Here is a 25,234-nt window from a genome sequence, read left to right on the forward strand (position 1 = left end):
GTAGTTTTCAGATTTATTACTCTGGATTTTCGAATCCACCATGCAAAAAGATCCGCAATACTAGTGAGCTTTGAGCAGGGAATGAAGATACAACAACAACAAACTAATCCTTATCCCAACTTAATGGGTCGGGTACATGGATCCCAAAAAAAAAAAGGTGGGGGGGGGGTGAACTGTGGTCTAAACATAGAAAGGGGGAATTAAGAGATGCTGAGATGCTGAGATGCATGCAATCCCAAGCAGATGATACTAAAAATTTCCCAGATTGGGATGCCTTCCAAATGTGCCCACCCTCATGCTGTAAAGGAAGCTGAATAGATGAAACCTGAAACCTCCAAGAATATATTCTTCAAGATATTTGAACCATAACCTCTGGAAATTTCCAGCTTGAGTTAATGATGACATGAGAAAGCTTTGAAGAGAAAAGTTTGGCACCAAGATCAATACCATCTGCAACCAATCTCTCCCCCAACCATATATCAGGCCAGAAATGAATTTTTGAGCCATCCTCAATAATCCACCTCTCATTAGAAGACACAATGTTCCAAAATTTTTTAATTCCCAAATTGATGATTTTTGGGCGTTGCTTTTAAGAGTGCCATTTGCATGTAAATACTTATTAGCTCTCAGGAAAACACCAAGATGAGACATATCCAACTTGAATGACCAGCATAATTTGCATAGGAGAGCCTTATTGATATCACTTAAATGACGAATGCCGAGGGACTGAGTCCCATTTGACTATTGTAACGAAAGCTTAGTTTAACAAATCAGGACAAGTAGAGGAAGAAGAAGAGAGAGAGATAGAGAGAGATAATGGAGAAGTTGTTGAACCCACGATAGACTTAGATTGTAGATTTTTATTGTGAGTTGTGTATTTATTTATAAACTCGTAAATACAATTGTAATATGAATGAGAAACTAAACATAGTCTAAACAAGAAACTTACTTAGACTATGAAACTAACAGCTAACTCCTCCCAACTCCTACTAATAATTAAAGACATAAGGCGATAAAGGAAACCAAGATAGGGACACTCCCCGTATCATGGTACATATCCTAATAACTATAATTGCCTCTTAGATCTTTGGATCTCTGCTCAAAATAAATTGTATATCCACCTCTCCAGGATTTTAATCCAAGGTTCGAGGTCTCTGTTTCTCCCAGGCCAAAAACTGAGATCTCGGCGAAACCATGCATTTTTGGACAGGACAATTCGGGAATGGGTTTCGGTAGCCATATGGCCAAGTTAGCCCATGAAACTTGTTATCTAGCCTATTTTATGCCTTCTAAACATAGTGGAAGCATTAGATTTTTTTAAAATCAAACCCAAAATTTGACTACGGACCCTAGGTTGATAATCAATGGTGTAGGTCTACCTTAGGCTATTCCACACAATATCTAGTACTTTTAGAACACATACAATTCAAGTAAAAATGTAAAACAACTTAAATAAGCTTAAGGAATTAAAAGACATAAAAAAGTGTCAAATCTTCAATCTCAAAGTGTTGAAGTTGATAATCTCTACTGTAGAAGTGAGATTTGGCAAGAAGAAGACCAAATCATAAAGTCTTGTGGGGTTCTTCTTCATAGCAGGGCAAGAAAGGCGAGATCTAGAGAGAAAGGTGAAATTTTAAAACATCGTATGACTTGGTTGAGTCAGTTGAAACCGAGAAATGAACAGAAATCTCGGCAAAACACCGAGATTTCGAGTGAGATATTGTCATTTTCCAGTATTGCCTATGGTCTGAGTCAAAGGAGGCCACCAATAGGTAGAAAAATTGTGGACTGGGATACTTGAAATCATTGATCTTACAAGCTAAATTCTACCTGGTATAGGAATGAGTTTGCCTTTCCAACCCGTAATACGTGCCTTGATTTTGTCCATCAGAGAAAACACATTTTCTTTCTTCACTCTTCCTTTAAATATATCATGCCAAGGTACCTTGTGGGGAAGGTACATTTTGTAATGCCAAGAACATCCACACATCAAGCCCTCCTTGTCCTGGATATATTGCCCATAAAAGCTTTGCAAGACCAAGATGAATGTGTTGACCTGGAAATTTTTGGTTCTTCTCTAAGAAGGTCTTCAAGTTCATGACATCTCGAATCCCTGCAGACATGAATATAAAGACATCATCTGCAAAAAGATGAGTGGGAACGAGGACATTACAAAGCCCCTGTAAGGCCCTATCTTTCCTGATCCTCTTAGCTCCGAAATGCCATGGCACAAAGCCTCTTCAGCTATAAAAAAAAGAAGAGGCGTTAGAGGATCTCCTTGATGTAGCCCAGGACCTCCATTAACCAGAATTTTGCAGAGGATAGAAGGCTATGGGTCCAGTTGATCCATTTATTTCCGAACCCAAAATGGCACATGGCTGCAAATAAAAATATCAATCCTGAGTGTCTTATGTTTTTTGTAGATCTAACTTCAAAGCAATGCCACTAGCATGAACCTTCCTTTGCAAGATGTTTACAGACTCTGAGGCCATACAAATATTAGAAAAAATCAACTCCCCCTTTTGAAATGCTCCCTGCTCATCAGAGATAAGCGAGGAAGCAAAGAAGGCAATTTAGTAGCTAAAATTTTAGGGATATTATAGGAAAAATTACCCAAATATATTGGGCAGAACTTTTCCAAAGAAATTGCTCCCTCCACCTTTGTGATAATGCATTTTTGGAAAAAAAATTTAATGGCTGCACATATATCACCATCTACAATAGACCAGCAGTTTCTTAAAACGCACCAGGATAACCATTGGGGCCTGGAGCACTCCCTGGATCTAAATCAAAAACAGCTGCCCGAATCTCCTCCAATGAAGGAATACCCGTCAAACAATCATTATCCTCAGAAGATAGAATATTAGGGATGCAAGACAAAATTTCCGGATTTGCCACCATCTCTAACATATTATGAAAGCTCTCATAAAATTCCACAATGTAATTCCCAATGAATTGTGGGAAGAGATTACAGCCATCAACCATGCTTCTGGATTGTATTCTTACTTCGCCTGATTTTGGTTGTGAGATGAAAAAACTTTGAGTTCTTGTCTCCACAAGTCAACCATCGAACTCTAGAAGTTTCAGCCCATAGCTTCTCTTGTAACTGAAGAACTTGCTGGTAATCAATTTTTGCTGCTGACTCAAGAGTCACAGAGATGTGATTAAGACCCAGTCTCAAAAATCTCCTGCACATCTTCCAACTCCACCTGAGTTCACCTAACCGCATGTTAGGAAAAAACAGATTTAGACCATTCACGCCGAATAGGTTTAAGCCTCTTAAGTTTCTGAGTCACCACATAGATAGGAGAACCTGAAATGCTACCAGACCAAGATTGCCAAACCACATAAAAAAAGACCTTGTGCTTGAGCCAAAATCTCTGTAATCTGGAAGGACAATTTTTTTGGCTTCAGAACAGAGGAAGAATTAATCAAAATAGGAGAGTGATCTGATGGCCCCCTTGGGAGGACCCTTCGATAAACATCTGGATAAACATCAATTCAAGCCTTATTTACAGAAGCTTCGATCTAACACTGCCACAACATTGCCTTGATGCCTGTTATTTGACCATGTAAATTTGTTGCCCTTAGGAGAAATATTAAATAGAGAGAGCATGCGTCAGTCATGGGCCCGTGGCTGAGATCTCCAAGGCTGAGCTCATATTAAGCAACCCTGGAGATTGCTTTTCATGAGCAAACAGAATTTCATTAAAATCACCTATCACCATCCAGGAAACAGTAGAAATAGATGAGAACTCAAATCTGGCCATAAATCTCTGTGAAGAGCATGGAAGCAGCTAGCATGGAGTCCATGGACTGATGTACAAAAAATTTTCCATCCATAAAATCAAATAATACAATTAACTGCTGATTGGAGAAACTGATGAGGGCAGGCTTTGGAATATCATGTTTCCAAACAATCCAGAGATTTGGACACTTTCCATCCCTTTCAGTATGAATAAAATCCACAGAAAACCCATACTTTTGAACAATGGTTTGGGAAACCTATTAACCTTTATAATAGGTTCTGCAATGCTTATTATGTCTGGATTGTAATCAGCAACAATGCCTTTCAAAGCTGCAGAAGTTTTGCACTTAGAAATACTCTTACATTCCAAAACAACAGTGTTGTTTGAGAAGGGACACGATTCAATCTCCTTAGAGATCCATAGCTTTGATGATGCTTTTTCGGCTCATGGGAACCATTCTTAGATTTTTTATTGAAACCTTCATCATCTTGCTCAAGAGCTTTATGAACTTGAAGGATTTCAGAAAACTGAACCATAGCAGTATTCCCATAATCTTTACCAGTAACTGTCAAGAAATTAGCCACATCCAGGCTCGGGCTAGGATGCATATTGTCCTGATCCTGATCACTGAGATGCATGTTGTTGTGATCCTCAGCCAAATTTTCAGAACCTAAATCCCACATGACATCATTAGCACGAACTTCTGTAGATCTGCTCCCTCAAAGCACTCAACTGCCACAACCGCAATAACATCATGTTCACAAATATTCTCATTCCTCCTATCAAGTACCAACCATTGATCGTGTAGCCTCTGAACCATGCAACTGATCATGCAATGGTAGGACAAATAACTCCGAGGTATGCTCCACTCGCTTGGAATGTTCAGAAGCAACAGCCTCTATTCTTGACGAACACGACGGCTGTTACCAGTACCATTACCAGGTACCATCCTAGGGATGGAATGGACCTCCCAACATTCATTGCCATATTTATCACACACATCACTGTTATGACCAATGCGTTGGCACACTGAACAATGAACTGGGACTTTCCTCATAAACTATACTTTGATTAAAAGAAAAAACCCCAGAAGAATCGTTAAATTCCCTCTCCACCACAACTTCCTGAACCCTAGGAGCAGATTTGTTAATAACCATTGCAACTCGTACATAGTACCCAAACTGAAACTCCTTGGTTCTCCTATCAATGGCTACTGGAACACCAACAGCTTTTACGAGTGAAAAAAAAAATCACCTCGTTTCCATACTCCTGCGAATATCAATACTTCAAGAGAGTTCCCAACAATCCCCAACATTTTTCTTGATCTTTAAGGAAGAAGCTGTAATTTCACTCTCCCACTCAGAGCAAATCTGTGTTTTTCAACCTGGGCCTGATAAGCACTCTGGTATTTTCATCTTCGTAATATCACCTTCCAAGACTGGATCAGGTAGCAATTCCAGATCTGGAACACAAGATCGACTAACAGAAGCAGCAGCAGCATAAGAAGCCCATTTCCTGCTCTCACCCATTTTTCTATCTGATCGTGATGCAGTTGGGCGTTGGGCGTGAGATAGCCTTTGATTTGATTCATTTTCTTTCCTTTTTAGAGTTGGTATTAGTATTGTAGATTTTCAATTGAGTGAGATTTTATTTCTATTTTAATTAGATGCAATATTTGTTTCAAATAGGAAAGTAGGTCTGTTTTCAGTCTTTAAATAGATGTATTGAACTCAACTGAGATGAGAATTGAATGAATTGGAAAATTTATGTTTTTGGTTTGAACGATGGCTGCCATGGCTGCCGACCCTCTTTTCCTTCCTCTCTGATACTCACTTTCTTCTCCCTTCTTTTCTCTTCTTCCTTATTTCATCTTTTTTTTTTTCTTTTCCTTCTGTTATTTTTCTTCTTTTTTCTGGTTTTCTTGTTCTTTTTCTGGTTCAGTCCAGGCGGTACTGGCATCCAGTGAAGAAGTTCGAACTCCTTTGTTTCTGCAGCTATCAACCTGAAATTTGGGCATAAGTGCTCCCCCTCCCTAGCTTCCATTCCAAGCTTTTGCGAGTCAGCGGACAAAACATATGAAAACCAGAACTCAGATTTGAGTCCTCCACCAGGTTCAGATCGCAGGATCCTCCCCGAGGCTGTAGCATCTCCTTCTGAACTCAAGAGCAATCTGACTTCCGATCTCTCTCCCAAAGTATCGGTTTGATTGGATTACAATTGAGAGAGCTCTGCCGATCGAAGCCAGCTAGAGGTTTCGTTTCTAACGTCTTGTTCTCTAACGTTACCTAAGGTTGAAGATGATGTTTCCTTTATTTACACTCTTTTAACCCACTTTCTTTAAAATTCCAGAATAAAGCCCTTAATGTTTAATTTTCAGTTCTAAAACTACCGTAGCTGCCATCTAATTACTTCTAAAGCCCTACTTGTTTCTGAAATTACAAGAATGGCCCTCAACCATTATACTTGAGTTTAATTACAGTTTTGCCATCTAGTTAAAGCTCTATTTACAATTTTGCCATTCTATTTTTGGGTTGTGTTATTTGGTCATTATTGTGGGCCTAAGCGATCCAATTTCAGTCTTTAGAATCCGGATCCACATCAGATCGTTTCTTTTCAGATGAAGAAACCCCAGCCACATCCGCAACAGAAGCAGGTTTCTTAAAAAAATCTGTAATGCACATCTGTCCTTGCAAAGATCTCCCAGGAAATAGAGAAACTCTCGCAGCCTCAGAGATAAGTCCTGACTCCAAACCTGAACCATAAACAGTGGCAATCGACTGCAGCCGAGAAACCCTAGCTGCAGAATCAAGCACCCTAACACCTTCACCAGACTCACCAGGAACCCCTTTGACAACAACCAAAGAAGGCAATGGAATCCTTGCCAACCCTCCATCCAGATCCTGAGAATCACTCAAAAGAACACCACCCTTAGAAACCCTAACAGAGCTTCTCTCTCCTGTCATCTTTTCCTCCACAATGATGTGCCCATCCACAATGTCATGGAATAGTTATACTCAGCATAATTCAATTTCTTCTCCTTCCATCCATTATGCTCTCCCTTTCACAATCTTGCTGCTTGATGAGTCATGGGAACATCTTCAAGTGATTTTTTAAGTATCTTAATGGGTATTGTTGCATTTGCACAGTGGTGGTAGAGAGTCAAAAGCCAAACTGCAACTGATTCTTTCAAGATCTGATATTGGCATTGCTTGTCTTATTGACTTTAGGGTCTCAAATGGACCTCTGAAAATACATGCTTTCTCACTCTCGAATGTTGGCGTTGCTTGTTAGATACAAGCTGACTGTTAGCTACATTGAGACCATTGACTGTTTGTTTGAGCCCGTGAGGTAGTATTGCTAGAACAATTATGAGACCATTGGTGAATGATGTGTTCGCTGCTTAGATTCTGTTTGTATTGTTTTTTAAATTTATTTCAGTTAAGTGGTGCCTATAAAAAGCATGGCAAGTGAGATTCTTTTTTGTGGAGGAACCACAATTTTCAGACGTATAAGAAACTTTGCTAATCAGAGTTTCCCATCTTCCTAGTACAGTGACTTAACAATTATCTTCATGCTTGTATATTACAGCTTTTGTCTATGTTTGTAGGGAATGATGATGATGATGATGGGGATACAGTTCAAGTTGTGCCAGATGTCCGGCCTGCTGTTAAGGCAGCTGCTCAGTCACAGATGGAGGCAGCAATGGATGCCTTATCACGAGACCTGAGCAAATTAAGGACAGGAAGGGCATCAGCAGGTACTATGCTATGCACTGCTTTATAAATGAATTTACAGCATTCAGATTGAATTACTTGGATGACCATTTGGAACTTTTTCTACAGGAATGCTTGACCATATTATTGTGGAAACGGGTGGTGTAAAGATGCCCTTGAGTCATCTAGCTGTTGTTTCTGTCATAGATTCGAAAACCCTTTCAGTAACAGCTTATGATCCAAATGTAATGGAGTATACATTCTCTATAGCCAAGTTTAATGTTTATTAGCTGGATATGCTCCTTTCTTCCTTATTTGGTTAAATTTGTTGCTTTTGAGTACATGTTTTTGACATTTTCTTGGGAATTCTACTAAAATATGCCAGTGGTCTAGACTTTGAGATACTTGAGTTCTTCTCGAGAAATTGTGTACCTTATGAAGTATACCTGTTCTGCAGGCCCTAAAAGAGTTGGAACATGCCATTGTTTCATCTCCTTTAGGTTTAAATCCAACGTTGGACGGCCAAAGACTGATTGCTGCGATCCCACCGTAAGTAATCCTTCCATTCAAATTCATATTTTGCATTTAATTTTTATGTGCTTGCCCAAATGAAGGCCATTTCCCAGTAATAGCCATTGCTAGCAAGTGGACCTGGGACAAGCCTTTATGTTAATTGAGCGAAGAACATTCTCTTTCCAAAACTTCTCTTCGAGACTGTGAGCCTCTTTATGTTTGTTGATTACCCCCTCCCCCCTCATCTCTAATGTTTTCTTCTGGTCTTTATGTCCAGATCGACTAAGGAACACATGCAGGTGAGCTCATTCTGGACCATGCTCCTTATTATGCCCTCTTTCTGTAGTCAATACTTTTGGTTCTTTACTCCAAAAAAAAATAGTTCCATTGGTTTGTATCAGGCAATGTGTAAGGTGGTCGCCAAATCTGCTGAAGAGGTTAAGCAAAGTATAAGAAGGGCACGTCAAAAGGTATGACACAGAAAACATAGATTCTTCTTGTTCTTTGCTTCTGTTTTACTATAGCTATGAAAGAAAGATCGTTGTTTAACGTTGCAGCAGACACCCCAACAGAAACAGATGGTTCAAAACAGTTCATCAGTGTTTCAACTACTGTCATTTTCACTGACTCCAGCAACATTTAGTCTAATTTTGCAAATAAGACATGTAAGGATGCTGGGTCTTCCCTAGGTTAAATCAACCCATGGCGGTCATCTAATTCTCAGAACAGTTAACAAGTAATTCTCCTCTTTCTTCACTGTTAACTGCCAAGCCCTCTTCGTCCTAACTAAAACTACCCAGAGTGGGATGTTGAACCTGGGGTTGAGCCTACCGTAGCAGTAGGATAATAAGTATCAACTCACTTTGGTTAGGAAAAATCTGTTGCCGAGCTTCATTTTGACTCGGGATTTGGCAGGCAGGGATGCTCTGGTCTAGCTTAAAAGCGTCTCGCTCCTCTACCCTTGAAAGAAGGTGGTGATTACTAGGTCTATCCATAGTCTCTTGGTAGAAACCACCCACTCTGCCCATACAATATTTGAGAATCTGCACCGCACATAAATCTTACCTATTAGAATTTAGCGGGGGATTTTAATTCTTTTTAACTTACAATTTAATAGAAAACGTGATGCTAAATAGCATGCAATGTTGGAACTGGATGTCTGTTCCCAGCCGAAGTTATGCATTTTTGATTATCGTCGTGCTTAGATGCGGTGTTGGAGTCATCCTTGATCAACCGTGAACTCTTGTGTGTTGCATGTGTAGCTAGTTCTAGGAATCCAGACTATAGGTCTATCTTTTATAGAGCAAAGTTGTTGCCAAAATGCCAGACTGGTTGGATGTTTTCAACCTTCATATGAAATTAATATTTTTCTAAAATGAAGATTTAGCAGTTCCGATGAACAGATAGGATAATACTTGTTATCTATTGATTTGGATGATGAGGATACACTGCATGTGTGATCTGAGCAGGTGGGTAAGGAAATATGAAAGTCATATTGGATAATTTAAATTTTATTATGTAAACTCTTAAATTTGGTTGTGCAGGCATTGGATTCAATAAAGAAAGCTGGGTCAAGTATCCCGAAGGATGATGCAAAGAGATTTGAGAAAGAAGTGAGTAACACACAAAATAACATTGGAAAGGTTTCTGTTTTTAACCAAGTTTTCTGATTGGTACATTCTTTCCCCAGATGGACGAAATGACAAAGAAGTCTGTCAAATCAGCAGAGGAAATGTGCAAAGCAAAGGAGAAAGAGATCCTTGCAGGTTAAATAGCAAGTGATTGCTATATGGACTCCATATCCATGATCTCTGACCAATCTTTGGACGCTTCCATCTTGTTGAAAGCAACTTGTCTTTTACACAGAGTTCAGGAACATGATTTTTTTTGAATTGTTTTCTAAACTCTTTTAAGAGTGAGCATTTCACAGCAGGAGAAAGCGAGAGGTGAAGCTTTATACATTGGGAGCTGGGAAGGGTAAAGTTCTAACATCATTGTCAAATGCCCCTACTCCATCTTGGATGGGATTTTGTGTTGCTCTTGTGATAAAGCTCATAGAAGCATTCAATATGCAGATTTTTTTTCAAGTGAGTATCAATTTGTAACGACGATCTACATTATTGACAGTACCTGAGCACGTAATAAGTTTGATGGCCTCCATGATCAATGATGGTTTGAGAAATTGTTGCACACAATTGGCTAAACAGGTAGATCCTCCTGAACCACAGGTGACAGATACAATTCTAAATATCCTGCACAATTTGATGATTCTTCATGAAAGCAAGCAATCCTCAGGGAATGGATCAATAATTATAATAATAATAACAATAACAGATGCATACCCTGAGGCTCTGGGACTATGGGGTTAAAATGATTACACATTTTAGAGTCGTAAGACTTCAACTGGTGACTTGGGTGAATGGTCACTTAGGACCCAGCCATTATCTCATTGTATTATTAGGTAAGTGAGATGTCACTAACTTCTTAGAGAAGTTATTTGGCTGGTGCAGCACTTATGCAACCCTTGCACTTGTTACACAAAGTCTGCTCAAGTCACTCAACCCTCTTGTGTATTAAGACTCGAGAGAGAACTTGGAATGCTTGGAGAATTTTCAACTCTAGTTGCCTCAGATGAGGGAGGCTGACCCTTTTTGAGGCCTTATAAATCAATGGCTAGAATTTGTACTCATGTTGCTGATCTAATGGCTAAGAATTTCCTAGAACTGTTTCAACTATTAGATATTTCTACGTTATTAGATATTTCTCTTCTATTCTATAAATATCTGGCCTTTCTTCTAGAGTCTTATCCATGTAAGTGTAGGAAGCTCTAGATGGGTATAGTAACATTTTGGGCATTTGAACCCTTAGCAGCCCGGCCCAGTTGATCAAATCCTTGAGATTCCTTGTGATGCTTTTTAGCTTTGGTAATCTTTTTCACTTGATTAAGTACTTTATCTATGCTAGAATTCCCTCCTTATTGGTGTTTAGATAGTACGTACTCAACTCCTTGAAGGATTGTGAAATGTCGCCAGTTGCCCATTGCGAAACGCCTCTCTCTTGAGTGGTAATCACCCAGGTCAGCCCATAGGTAGCTGGGTGATCAACACATGTTCAAGTAATGATCCAATGGCTGTGCTTTTACCGACTAGAATAGAGTAGTCGCATCGAGAGTCGTTGGATCATTGCTTAGACACGTGTTGATCATTCAGATAACTATGACAATACCTGGGTGATCACCGCTTAAGAGAGGATCCTGATCCTTGAATATATGTTCACCCATGCAATTAGCTGAAATTGGCAGGAAACATTGCCTACTTTCTTAATAACGGGAAAAAGTCATTCATAGTGATGTACTAGCCCTTTGTGCACCTTTTGGATCACTTGAAGGTTGGTACCTTCCATAACCTTGTCCACCTCTTTGAACTTGAAGGCCACTTCTTCTCATCGGCCCATTTCTTCATTCTCATGGCAGCCTTCTCTCTATATATGTTCTAGCTATATCGATCTGCTCTTGCCAATCCTTAAAACTGATATGCTTTACAATTTCTACCCTATGTATCTTTGTGCCACGGTGAAAGGTGTCAGTGGTTGCAATGACGTTGCAAGATCAAATGGAGTATGACCTGACGCCTCACTCCGTTTTAAGTTACAAAAAAAAAAAAAAACAGTGCCAAATCGAGAAGTAGGACCCAATCCTTTCGATTTGCACTCATAAAATGCTATAAGTACTCCTCTAAGTAAGACATTAACTCATTTTGTTTGGTCATCGGTTTGTGGATGGAAGCTTGTGGAAAAGTGTAGCTGCGATTTAAGGATCTTAAAGACTTTCATCTAGAAACGTCCCCGTACAATGCCAATCACTCATGATTGAGATTTGTGTCGGAAATAGGAGGGCCCGTAGAATTAGGGGTAGAATTAGGGTTATGTAGAATGATGGTCAAACACAGTTAGATTTGCACCAAATTTTAGGACAAACTTTTATATTATGAAAATATGTTATTTGAAAATTTTCAACCCATTCTGACAATATTTAGGCACCCAAGCTCTAGGGGCAAAACGATTACTTTCCATAGAAAAACATTACGAGCAGTTTTGGGCTCAAATCGCTACCAATAAGAAGAGAGAAGAGGGGGGTGGGGGTGGGGGTGGGGGTGGGGGGAATATTGGGGTTACAAAATGCAGTGTCTACAGAAGTGTGTTCATTAAATCGATATAAATGATTTAATAATTTGTATGATAATATTGGGTTGTATGTTGTCATTAGGTTATAGCCTAAAATTCATTTACAACTATTATAGGGAGAAATCTGGATATTCTATTCATATGGTTTTCGTACGGTGTGTTCTCAAGAATAAAGACAACGAGACATATATATATATATATATATATATATTAGATCACTTGAGAATCTTAAATGGATACCTGACAATTGTATTAAGAACACGGTTCTCAGAATTATAGTAATTCTTAGATATGAGAGGTCACTATTGTTTTAGTCAATCAATATGGGCTTAATATACTAATGTTTGATGTCTCTCAAATTATATATCAGAGTTGGATTCATGTAGTTTACTTGCAAATGAAAAAGATGTTCAATAAAGAATCCACTTCTTGTATAAAATGAATATCAAGAGAAAGAATGTATATATATTGTTAATATTAGTTGTCAATATTGATTTATGTACATGGTAATAAATGCTATCACATGGTAGCTCCAACTATACCAATGACTTTCATGTATTGCTTCAACTGTACCAGTGATTTTCATGTATAGTTTCATGTATAAATGTACTACATCATAATGAAAAACACACAGAGATTTACAATCTTCCGTCACTTCTATCAATGGTATCAGAGCATTAAGCTCACCTTGTATCTCTGTTTCGAAAGGTACCGTTGCTAGCACCCTACCTGCAATATCTATTGCACTCTTGCACCAACATCATTTTTCGATCAATCGGACTCCAAATCCCGACTGTTGTAAGCATCTATGACCCCTCAAGTCCTTGAGATTCTGAGTTTTACATATGCCCATCTCTGAGCTTACTCAGATGCTGCAACCTTGACATCGCTGCCCCTGTAGGGATTTGAGTTTTCCACGGTTGTTACCACAGGCCCTTGTCCTTGCAAGGATTTCTCTGATTTCATTACCTATTTCGTTGAAACCTCAACCTTCATCTTTGATTCATCCGCTTTCGCACTCCGCTACCTTTGTTTTCATAAGCCGCTATTGCCTCTGTTTCACATAATTCTACTATTGCAATCAAAGTCCAAAACTATTTCTTTGAAGGCATAGCATCACAACACTGTTCCCATGAGATTGAGTTGTAACCAGCCGAACCAAGCATCACATTTCTCTCATAGAACCCATCTTGTGAGACAAAGCATCATCTTTTGTCAAAAGACAAAGTTTTGTCTTTTAGTTTATTAAGTCTTGTCAAAAGTTTGTCTTTCCCATATTATACTATTGTCTTGGCCCACCACCCATTTCAACATCTCATCCGGACAAGTTTCTCTTCCTTTGTTACTTCACCCATCTCCCACCTCCTATTTTATTCAACCTACCTACCTCCCCATCCACTGTCATTTTCTAGCTTCTCTTTTATTATTATTATTAGTTTCATTAATTTTTTGTTTTTCATCCATTGATTTTATTTTTGTTTCTACAATCATTTAATTTGTTGTTGACTATATCTTTTTACCCTTTTTTCTTCTTACTTCCTTCCTTTTACTTTATATAATTTGTAATTTTTTTTCTTGTATCAAAAAAAAAAAAAGGGGGGGGGTGTAGGGGAGAAGAAGAAATACAAGAACTAAAAAGAAGAATATGGCTTCCTCCAGCTCAGATGCTATTCATCCTATCTCCACTATTCTTAATGGGTCCAACTATCTCTCTTGGGGCCAAGCTATGCGTAGCTTCCTCAAAGGCCGAAAACTGTGGCATATTGTTACTAGAGACATCAGTGAACCCAAGAAAGCAACCGGCGAGGAGAACGATAAATTTCTTGAGCGTCTTGAAGACTGGGATAGCAAGAATCATCAGATTCTTTCTTAGATCCACAACACTTCGACTCCTTCCATCCATCTTCAATTTGGTTAATATGAGAACGCAAAACAAATATGGGACCTCCTTGCCAATCGGTATACCACTGCTGATCTTGCTCATCAATATCAGCTTTTGGGTGATCATCACCGCATGAAGCAAGAACCTGGCTAGTCCATCTATGATTTTTTTGCCCAAATGTAGTTTGTGTGGTCAACTTGTCCTTTCTGAGCCGACGTGGGATAACCCCAAGGATGGTGACAAATTCCATGCTTATCGGGACCAAGTTCACCTTATGCAATTTTTGATGGCTCTAATTGACAAGTTTGAACCCGTTCGTGCCACCTTATTACACCGCAAGCCCTTGCCTACTCTTGAAAGTGCCATTGCCGAACTTCTTTCCGAAGAAACTAGACTTAGTACATTTAAGCCTCAATGCACTGATGTTGTTCTTGCTGCTCCTAGTTCCACCAAACCAAAATACTGCAGGTATTGTCATTGAAAGGACCATACAATTGAGGAATGCTATAAGCGTAGAAACTGGGGTCCACCATCCCAACGTCCTTCGTTCAACGGCTCTCCAACCAAATTCCCTCAATATAATAGAGTTCAGACTACTGCTGGAGCTGCTACCCCTGAGGAAACTCCTACTGAGCCTTTTGTTTCTCCTTCTATTTCCATAGGAGATCTTAAGGCTATTCTCAAATAGGTTTTGTCTACTTCTGGCTCCTCTCCCTCCACTGCATTCCCTGTCCTCCAAGGTAACAGTTCCTCTTGGTTCTTAACTCTGCCTGTTGTAACCATATGACTGCAAATTCTACTACTTTTTTTTTTTTCTCTAAGTCCTTTAGTTCATCTCTACCTGTTATTCATACTATTGATGGCTCTTGTATGCATGTTAGCCACATAGGTCATGTTTCCACTACTACTCTATCCCTACCTAATACATATTTAATTCCAAAACTTAGCCTAAATCTTATCTTTGTCGGCCAGTTATGTGATCTTGGTTTTCATGTTCATTTCTTTGCCAATGGTTGTTATGTGTAGGATCCTCAGACAGGACAGACTCTTAGGACCAACCATAAAGTGGGACGCCTATTTGAACTCACATCTCTTCGCCTTCCCTCCTTAATTTAGTCTACCGCCTCTCTGACACCTAGTACACCTATGAGCACTTGGCATTCTCGAATGGGTCATCCTTCTCTGCGTCGGTTACAAAATCTAATTTCTAGTGGTCAGTTAGTTCCATTCAGAATGAGTCTATTGATTGTCAACTCTGTCAATTGGCAAAACAAATTGCTTTACCTTTTAATAACAGTGTCTCATCTTTCTTGTCACCTTTTGATTTGGTTCATTCTGATGTGTGAGGCCTAGCTCCAAATAGTACCATGGGGGGCCTCGATATTTTGTTATTTTTGTTGATGATTATTTTCGCTACACTTGGCTTTATCTTATGCGTAATCAATCTGAGTTGCCTCAAATCTATTATAATTTTTGTCACATGACTAAAACTCAGTTCTCTTCCAACATTAAAATATTTCATCATGGTAATGCCAGGGAATATCAGGATACTTGCTTTCTTGATTTTCTTTACAAAAATGGTACTATTCCTCATCGTTCCTATCCCGACACCTCTCAACAAAATGGTCAAGCCGAACGTAAACATCGTCATATCTTGGAAACTGTTTGTGCACTACTTATTTCCTCCTCATGTTCTGAAAGATTTTGGGGGGAAGCTTCCCTCACAACAGTTCACTGTATCAACCGTCTACCTTCACCATTCATTCATAATCAGCCTCCATTTGAATGCTGATATAAAACTCGTTCTGAATACACCTCTCTTAAGGTTTTTGGGTGTGTCTGCTTTGTTCTTCTTCAACCTCATTAATGCACAAAGTTAGAACTGCGTTCTCATCTTTGTTGCTTCCTTGGGTATGGCATTGAACACAAAGGTTATCGATGTTGGGATCCCATTTCTAATCGTCTTCACATCTCTCGGCATGTTACCTTTTGGGAACATCGCATGTTTTCATCCATATATTCTTTTCACACCTCTGTTACTTCTACCTCTCCATACTTTTTCAGTAATACCTTTGACCTCTTTCCTGATGATTCCCCTGAAAATTCATCTAGTGAACTCATATCGGCATCACCAAATGCGTCTCTGGATCCCAATGTACCTGATCTGTCTAAAGGTCCTGTAAGTTCTTCTACATCTCTTGAGCCCTCTACCTCACAACAAGATTCACACCCTAGTCGTCACTCCACCAAGGAGAGAGCATTACCTGTTCGTCTTCGTGATTATCATTGCTTTTCTACCATTAGTTCTCTCCACGAGCCTCAAACCTACCATGAAACATGTTCTAATCCTCTTTTACAGCAAGCAATGAAAGAAGAACTTCAAGCTCTAATTAAAACTCACACTTGGAATTTGGTTGAATTGCCTTCTGATAAAAAGGCAATTGGATATAAGTGGATTTACAAAGTTAAGATACATTCTGATAGGTCGATAGAGCGTTATAAAGCGCGTCTTGTGGCAAAGGGATTCACTAAGGAATATGGCATTGACCATGAAGAGACCTTTGCTCCTATTGCCCGCCTTACCACTATTCGCAGTCTGTTAGCAGTTGCTGCTGTTAGTCATTGGCGTTATTTCAGATGGATGTGAAGAATGCCTTCCTTAATGGAGTTCTTGAAGAGGAAGTATATATGCAACCACCACCAGGTTATGATCATCCTCTTCATCATATATGTAGTCTACGTCGAGCATTGTATGGACTCAAACAAGCTCCTTGTGCTTGGTTTGCGAAGTTTAGTAGCACTTTTAACTAGTACTCCTTTGCATCGAGCGCATATGATAATGCACTTTTTCTTCACAAATCTACAAAAGACATTATTATTCTTTTGCTCTATGTGGATTATATGATTATTACTGGTGATGATTCTGCTAGCATCTCAGAACGAAAACAACTTCTTTACCAACAATTTGAGATGAAGGATCTTGGATCTCTTAATTACTTCTTGGGTCTCGAAGTCTCCTCTGGGTCTAATGGATACTCTCTTTCTCAGGCCAAATATGCAATTGATCTCTTATTTTGTGCTGGATTGACTGACAACAAGACTGCTCCTACTCCTCTCGAGCCAAATATCTGGTTGACTCCTACTAATGGCAGTCCTCTTTAGGTTGCAACTCTATATCGACAGTTAGTTGGGAGCCTTATACATCTCACAGTTACTTATCCTGATATTGCTTATGCAGTGCATCTCTTCAGTCAATTTATATCTGCTCCTTGGTCAGTCCATTATGCTGCTGTACTTCATATTTTACGCTATGTCAAAGGCACAATCTTACATGGTCTACATTTTTCTAGTCACTCCTCTCTAGATTTATGTACCTATTTTGATGCTGATTGGGCTGGAGACCCCACTGATCGATGACCCACTACTAGCTACTGCTTCTTCTTAGGCGATTCTCTTATCTTTTGGAGCAACAAGAAGAAAATTGTTACATCTTGTTCCACTACGAAAGCAGAATATCGTGCCATTACGGATACAACCTCTGAACTTCTTTGGTTACGATGACTACTCGAAGACATGGATGTGACACACTCCGGTGCCACTATTCTTAACTATGATTATAGAAGTGCTATCCAGATTGCTCATAATGATGTCTTTCATGAACGTACCAAACATATAGAGAATGATTGTCACTTTGTGTGTCAACATCTTGTTCGTGGTACTCTTCGCATTGTACCAATTACACCTTCTGATCAGACTGCCGATATCTTCACCAAATCTCATCTACCAGAACGTTTCAGCAATCTAGTTTCCAAACTCAAGTTGGGATCAACTCTCCCACTTTAAGTTTGAGGGGGGCTGTTAATATTAGTTGTCAATATTGACTTATGTACATGGTAATAAATGCTAGCACATGGTAGCTCCAACTATACCAATGACTTTCATATATTGCTCCAACTGTACCAATGACTTTCATGTATAGTTTCATGTATAAATGTACTACTCTCTATAATGAAAAACATACAGAAATTTACAATCTTCCATCACTTCTATCATATATAATTGGATTAAATTATGGTATCGATAACTGTTGGAACACAAGGTCCATGCCCATGTTTTGGTGGTGTCACAACCTTATGAATAATGGTATTTGCGTTTAATAATGTGTGTACGATGTAAAAGATCTAAATATTCACCTAAGTTAAAAGAAACATCAAATAAAAATATCATTAAGTGAAACAGCATTAAGTAGCAAAAGTCATGGATGACTTCAAGATATTCAATGGGAAAGCTTCAGCAAGGCACAATCATATCAAAAGATGAAGAAAACACATATTGGTAGCATAAAAATAGAAGAAAAACTCCAAAGCAGATATCAAGGAGCAAAGTCATGGAGGAGTTCAATATTCAATGGGAAAGCTTCACGAAGGCCCAAGCGTACCAAAGGAAAAAGAAATCAATCCATCCATGGGTTGTCCAGATGGTTAGGACGAATTGAAAATTGTGTGGATAGACGCACGATCTCAGGTTTGATTTCCCATCTATGCATCCATGATTTAAGTAGAGACCGAGACGATCTACTGGAACATCCCCAAATTCCCTTGTCTTAAAGAAGTCTGTGCTCTTGCGCAAGATTGAAGCAGACGTTTACACTCCGGTGGAGAGGTCCACGTGCCAAACAACAACTCTATTTTGAAGGAGCTTCAACAACTATATCTTTTAATGTTTGAGGCTTTTATATACGTATGCATTCCTCAACAGTTGTCTGCGCTACTGTATTAAGCTTATTTCGAGCTAATACTTTAAGAACCCCTTGAGGCCTATATATATTGTAGACTTTGAACGTTGTATAGATGTCATTTTGAACAACCCTTAAGGTAGCATCACCATTGTTCTTTTGGTTTAACCGAGAATAATTTCTTTTGGGATTTAAGGGTTTTTAGATTTATTTTTTATTTATTTTTTAGCCCTTAGTTAATGTCTCATTGTCTAAGAAATGGAACCTTCAATATAGTGATGAAACCCAACCACTAACCAATTTCAAAAAGGTCAAAATTGGGATCGATCATGGTCAATTCCAATCTGTGTTAAGTGCTTTGGCCAAGGATTTTTTAAACTCTAAATTGTATATCGAATCAGTCTTGTTGAATTTTAATCCGGGATATGGTCGAAATTGGTATGAAAAAACAAAAAAAAAAAAAAACTAGAATCGGCCCTAAATCTAGGAAACCCATCGATATGTGATTTCCTAGTTTGAAGTCGTTTGTTGAATTGATCAATTTGGGTTGGAATTGGCCATGATTGATCGTGAGTCGGGTCATCTAAATGATTGAATTTGGGGGTTTTAGGATCGATTCTCGTCGATTTTGATCCTATTGACTGGGACTGATTCAATCTCCGATTCTAAATTTGGTCGATTTGGTTGATTCGGATGGGGATTGATTGGGTCCGATCCCCATTTTAATCATTCTAAAACTGCCAATTCTAAGGTTTTTCGGACTCATCGATGGGTTTAACAGATCTGAGGGCCAATTATAGGGTCTTGGGACCGGTTCTAATTGATTCTAATCTAATAAAGATTGGACTGATTCGATCTTGAATTGGCCTTGTTCGATCCCAATTCCGAACAGTAAGGAACAACCAATTTTAGAGTATTTAGGGTTTTATCCTGCGTTTTGAGATTTGATGATTGATTCCTGTATTTTTTGGTCTGTTCTGAGTCACGACCGAGTGAGTCATCGGAGTGACTCATCTAGAACCGAATTAAAACGGTTTGGTTATGATTCAAGAGTGGAAAAGTAATCGAAGTGATTAAAATATTGCTTAATTCTAGTTTCTATATCAGAAATCTCAAACCGAAGTGGATCCTTGGTCTAATCAGTTCGATTTTGGTTTGTTATTGGTTATGGTGACCGTTATACTATACATAATTGGTTTAATCAATTTGATTATTCGATTTTATTCAATTCCTAATCAATTTTTTTTGGGTTTATCATTTCGTGTTTGATTTAAATTGATTTTATTTGGTTATTCGTTGGTTTTGAATGTTAATTGGCTCTAAATTGCTTAAAATATCTATGAGCCGATGGTTTTGAAAATCGAAATCGAATTAATTATATTTCAAACCAAATAATAATCAGTTTACTGATTTCAATTAAACGCTTTTATTCAATTTTTTTTTTTTGGGTAGAAAGAGCATCTATTGATGATCATGGATTACACAGTCATTCCCTGAGGAATAATCACCGGATAAGCAGGGATCCAAGTTGGGCCAAACTATCTTATCCGCAGTAGATAGGGCCCTCATTGCAAGGGAGTCAGTAGAACAATTGCTTTCTCTTGAAACATAATGAAAGGTACAAGCATCTAAGTAAGATATAAAATGCCAAATATCCATAATAGTCGACACTAATCGACACAATCCCTGATATCTTTCGTGGTCGCCCACTTGGGGTAATAATAGATCTGCTACGATTGGAAACCCTAGCTAGCCAATTCTTTAAAAATAATAAGAGGGTTTTAACACAAACTCAAGTAGGGTTTTGACCTAATTACGAGAGTTCTATTTGTTCCTATTCTCTTTTGTCTCTCCCAATTGAGAGTGTGTCTCCAAGGATCTCCATTGCGATTCTTGGATTTGGAGGGTGGAGTATTGCCTAGTGAGATCGGTGTAACTTTTCGTTCATCGCTGTTCGTACAGATCAACGTGTGGTGGATCCATTCCACTGTGAGGAAAGCTATACTAAAGTAATCCTCGATATCCATTTACTTTCTATTTAACATTGATATCAGAGCTAGATTCTTGATTGTATTCGTTCGTGTATCGCGCTTAAACATGTATCGTGTTGCTTGATTATGGCCATGCCGCAACTTAAGACCTTCGTTGCATGAAACAAGGGTCCTTTATTGGACCGATTTATTCTTGCGTGAATTTTGATTTTTGCCATTCCCGCTGGCTGGTAACGGGTTAGAAGCTATGACTTGATGCTCGACTTCTTGTTTTTCAACCGGGAATCTTATGATTAGAAACTTTTCTTTAATAATGGTAGCCTTTTGAGGAGGTTATGATTTGAAACCTCTTTTCATTTATATATAATTAAAAATGAAAACCAAAGCTTCCAAAGGCAACTTGAGTTTTTGTTTTGAAACAAAACCTTACAATATGGGAAGAGTTGGAAACGTAACCTTACAGTAAGGGAAGAGATTTAAAAAAGAAATCAAATTCCTTCTTTTTTATTATTATTATTATTATTTAAATTTTATAAAGGCAAAGCAATAAAATGAGTTGTTTTTTTTATTTGACCACGGCTTTGTGAGATCGGATCTGATCGGATGAGGATTGAATCCGGATCGATAAGGGACTTGGAGTGTTATATATATATATATATATATATATATATATATATATATATATGGTAATATCATTATGATGCATGTCATGTTATTTGCTTTAAAATATTGGAATCCACAAGTATTGGAAAATTTAAACCCTGATTTTGATCAAGGGTTTATTTGTTGAACTCTACGCAAGGGTTTATTTTTTATAATGTAATTTAAGATTTAGGTTTGTGTAACTCTACTTAAAATTACGTTTATGCCCTTAATGACTTACGTCAAAGGAAGGTGTGAGGGTAGCGGCCGGAGATCTCTCTCTTCTCCCGCTTTGCAGGAGGAAAAAAAAGGACTTTGTATTCGGCCCTCTCTCCTCTCTCTTTCTTATAGAGGGGTTTGTTGTGTGTGCTTTCCTACGGGCCCCGCACCATCGTACCGTTGCTCGGAGATACGTGGAGGCCTATTTAGCAAGAGCGTAAAGTTCGTCATTGAGACGGGGATTTGATGATGGTACAATCAGGGGATTGGGATCATGCAAAAGGGTTTGGAGTCGCCACCTAGGACCCAGGGGTGGGCCCAATTCTTGAGAACAAGGGTCGAAAATTGGTATGATCCAGAGATTATAGGATTGAGAAGGTGTTAGGCATCCAATCTATCCGATTCAACTGGTCTTCCTACTAAATGTTTAAGAACGAACATTTTTCACAATTATTCCTATTCCGCATGCATGACTAAGTTATCATACATAGATATATTGACTGGATTTAAACAATTATGTACACTAAAACAAAGTCAATATAAGGTCTACATTATGCTGATTCAGTTGAACAATTATACTTGAGCTTGACCCCTGTTTCAGGTCAAGAGGGGTGGACCCCTAATTAGTGTCAGCACGAACTTTGTTGTAGATTCTCTTAGCTCAGAGGAAGATGGTCTTGATCTTTAACTTCCTTCTTTTGAGAGATGTTGACTGTGGTAATATTCGGATAGAATTCTGGCTAGGAACAGTTTACTTTTGAATTTTGGCTGAGGTGGCACTTCGACAGAGCTTCTGTTGGGGATAGACAATGAGAGGGCTAGGCTAAGGTGGCACTTTGGCAGAGGTTCTGCTAGGGATAGACTATGGGAGGGCAAGACTGAGGTGGCACTCCAGCAGAGCTTCCGCTAGGATAGGCTATGGGAGGGCTAGGCTAAGGTGGCACTCTAGCAGAGTTTCCGCTAAGAATAGGTCAGAACCTAAATGGTTGAAGAACTTCAAAGGCCTAAAGAACACTTTGGATCTTATAAAGATCTCTCCGAAGACTTGAAGAATTTCAGAAAGGGAGAGGGAGACTAAGGCAAAGCTTTTCCTATACCAAATGTTCAATCAAAAAAAGTAAGTGATTGAAGAGTTTTGAAGGCCCAAAGAATACTTCGAAGATCTGAAGAACACTCTGAATCTTATGAAGATCTCTCTAAAGCCTTGAAGAACCAAGGGAGGAGGGGAGGAGAGAGGACAGAGCTTCTCTACAAGGGTTGCTCACTAGGAGGCTTGAGTCTCAAAAACCAATGGGAGAGGGGGGAGGTATTTATAGATTTCTTGGACCAATGGGGAGGAAAGAAGAAATTTCTTAGCTAATGGGGTTAAATAGTAAATTTTTGGTCCAATGAGATGAAAAACCAAACTTGTGGGCCAATGGGAGGTCGCAGTGTAGGGTATGCTAGTGGGCCAGTTCAAAATGCACAAATTGGTGAAGGAAGAATCTCTTCACCATTTCGATCATCGGAGTGAAGGTCTCAATTGTCGACGGAGGCAATGGGACTGAGCAGGGGTGTGCGGGGCAAATATGGGTGCTCGCACAAGACACTGGCACGCAAGAAGGGTCACATCTATGTATGCAAAGGGCCATGGGTGTGCACGCAAGGGGCTATGGGCACGCGTAGGCCATGGCCATGCACAGGCCATGGGGTGCACGCGTTGGTTACAGCCATGCACAAGTTGTGGGGCCGCACATGCAAGGCGTGGGGTGCACGATAGGCAGCGGCCCTACACGCATATTGTGGGGGCACGTGCACAGGACGGGGGGTGTATGACAAACTACAGGTGCACGATGGGCTATGACCCTGCATGCAAGTCTCGACGGCGTGTGCATAGGCCGTCGGGGTGCATGACAAGCTATGGGCATGCAATGGGCTACAACCCTGCACGTACATTGCGGGGGTGTGCTCATAGGACGTGGGGGCACATGACATGCTACCGGAGAGCGATGGGTTGCGGCCATGCACGCACGCAGCAGAGGTGAGCGTATAGGCCGCGGGTGCGCATGACATGCTGTAGGCGCACGATGGGCTGCGGCTCTACATGCACGCGGCAAGGGTGCACGACAGGTTATGGGGCTTACCGACTGCTGAGGTGCATAAGCTAATGGGGTGCATGCTAGATCGTGGGCATGCACATAGACCACAGGTGCACTCGCAGGCCTTAGTCGTGTGAACAAGTCGTAGGGGTGCGCAGCAAGCTGCGTAGGGTAATAAGGTATGATTTTCTTGGAATGATTGTGGGAGATCTGACAGTCCGATTTTGACGTACCATATATCGTTGGAATCTTGATTTTGAATACTATCTATCCATACAGTCATTTTAGATCAGATTCCTTTATATCAGAAGTCATAATTAGACCCTTCTTTTCTTCTGCGAGGGATTTCGAGGATTCTTGGGTGGGTATGGAATGTTTATCGGTTGGGTTACCTCAGTCAACTATCAAATCTATTAATCAGAAGCGAGAGGTCGCATACACAATCCATAAATCATCATAGCCAGTGGAGGATGAAAAAATTGAATATCTACAGAATGCCCCTCTTTGGTCGAGGCATGTGCCAACAACCGAAGGGAAAAGAAAAAAACAACCACATTGTCACCCGGAGCATGTACTAAAGTCTTCTTACTCATCAATGATGGAGTTAAAAATACAATAGATAATATCTCTTAACTACTCTAAAGTTTAGGATCTTACCTGGGCCGTCGATTGTTGGAGAAAAATTCGTTGCTCTTTTAATCCTACAAAAGATGTCAGTACTTGATTCTTGATTTTCCTAGGCTAGACTTCCTTGTGCTAGTCTAAGGAAATGATCAATGAGATTGGGCCACTTAGGGCCAATTCAAAGAGATGGGCCACCTGGGGCTGGGTAAATGAAATTGGGCCACCTGAGGCCGATTCAATGAAATTGGGCCATTTGGGGCCGAATCAATGAAATTGGGCCACCTGGGGCTGATTCAATGAAATTGGGCCACTTGGGGTTGAATCAATAAAGTTAGGCCACCTGGGGCTGGGTCAATGTATATATATTAGGAAAAAAAATTTTTTATCCATAAAAATGGTCCCCCCCCCTTCTTGTTCATTCCTCATTCCGATTTTTCTAAGTTGAGAACGATTTGTGAGTGGGTGAACTTAGATTTTTGAATTTTCTCAAATATTTGAAGTTCTTTGCATTTTGTCAGGTTTCTTCAAATTTTTTCGGAAGATCTTCAAGTTATCTTTGAAGTTCTTCATCCTCCACTTGAAGATCTTCAAAGTTCTTAGGGAAGGAGTCATTTGGAGAATTTGACATCTTTTTGGAGTTTTTTGTAAATTGTGAAACTTCTTGAGGCTCCTTGTAATTTTGGAAAATATGACTGAGAGAAGAAAGAGAAAGACTTGCCGAGAGACTTAGCTGGATGGCATGGAGAGTTGCAGCATTTCTTCTCAAGGGGACGAGAGTCCCACAGATTCGTACACTGGACGAACACTCCATAGGACTCGAGATCATATATGCAATTCAGTATGGGGCATATGGGTGAGTCCTTGCATTTTATTCATTTCTCTTTATTCATTTATTATTGTTATTAT

At 39.5% G+C, this 25,234-nt stretch overlaps 1 protein-coding gene across 1 annotated transcript in view; it reads left to right on the forward strand.

Moving 5' to 3' along the window:
* The window catches only part of LOC122070382 (ribosome-recycling factor-like), a gene marked incomplete at its 5' end in the record, with an annotated part of 32,984 nt that extends 22,842 nt beyond the window's left edge, over nucleotides 1-10,142 (forward strand). Inside the window, 7 exon segments of the mRNA XM_042634531.1 lie at nucleotides 7,357-7,506; nucleotides 7,592-7,707; nucleotides 7,920-8,011; nucleotides 8,253-8,274; nucleotides 8,377-8,445; nucleotides 9,520-9,588; nucleotides 9,666-10,142. Of these exon segments, the coding sequence (XP_042490465.1) occupies nucleotides 7,357-7,506; nucleotides 7,592-7,707; nucleotides 7,920-8,011; nucleotides 8,253-8,274; nucleotides 8,377-8,445; nucleotides 9,520-9,588; nucleotides 9,666-9,746 (599 nt within the window).
* Nucleotides 10,143-25,234: the final 15,092 nt, after the last annotated feature.

The sequence above is a fragment of the Macadamia integrifolia genome, chromosome 2 (genome assembly GCF_013358625.1).
Source record: "Macadamia integrifolia cultivar HAES 741 chromosome 2, SCU_Mint_v3, whole genome shotgun sequence".
Classification (NCBI taxonomy): Eukaryota; Viridiplantae; Streptophyta; class Magnoliopsida; order Proteales; family Proteaceae; genus Macadamia; species Macadamia integrifolia.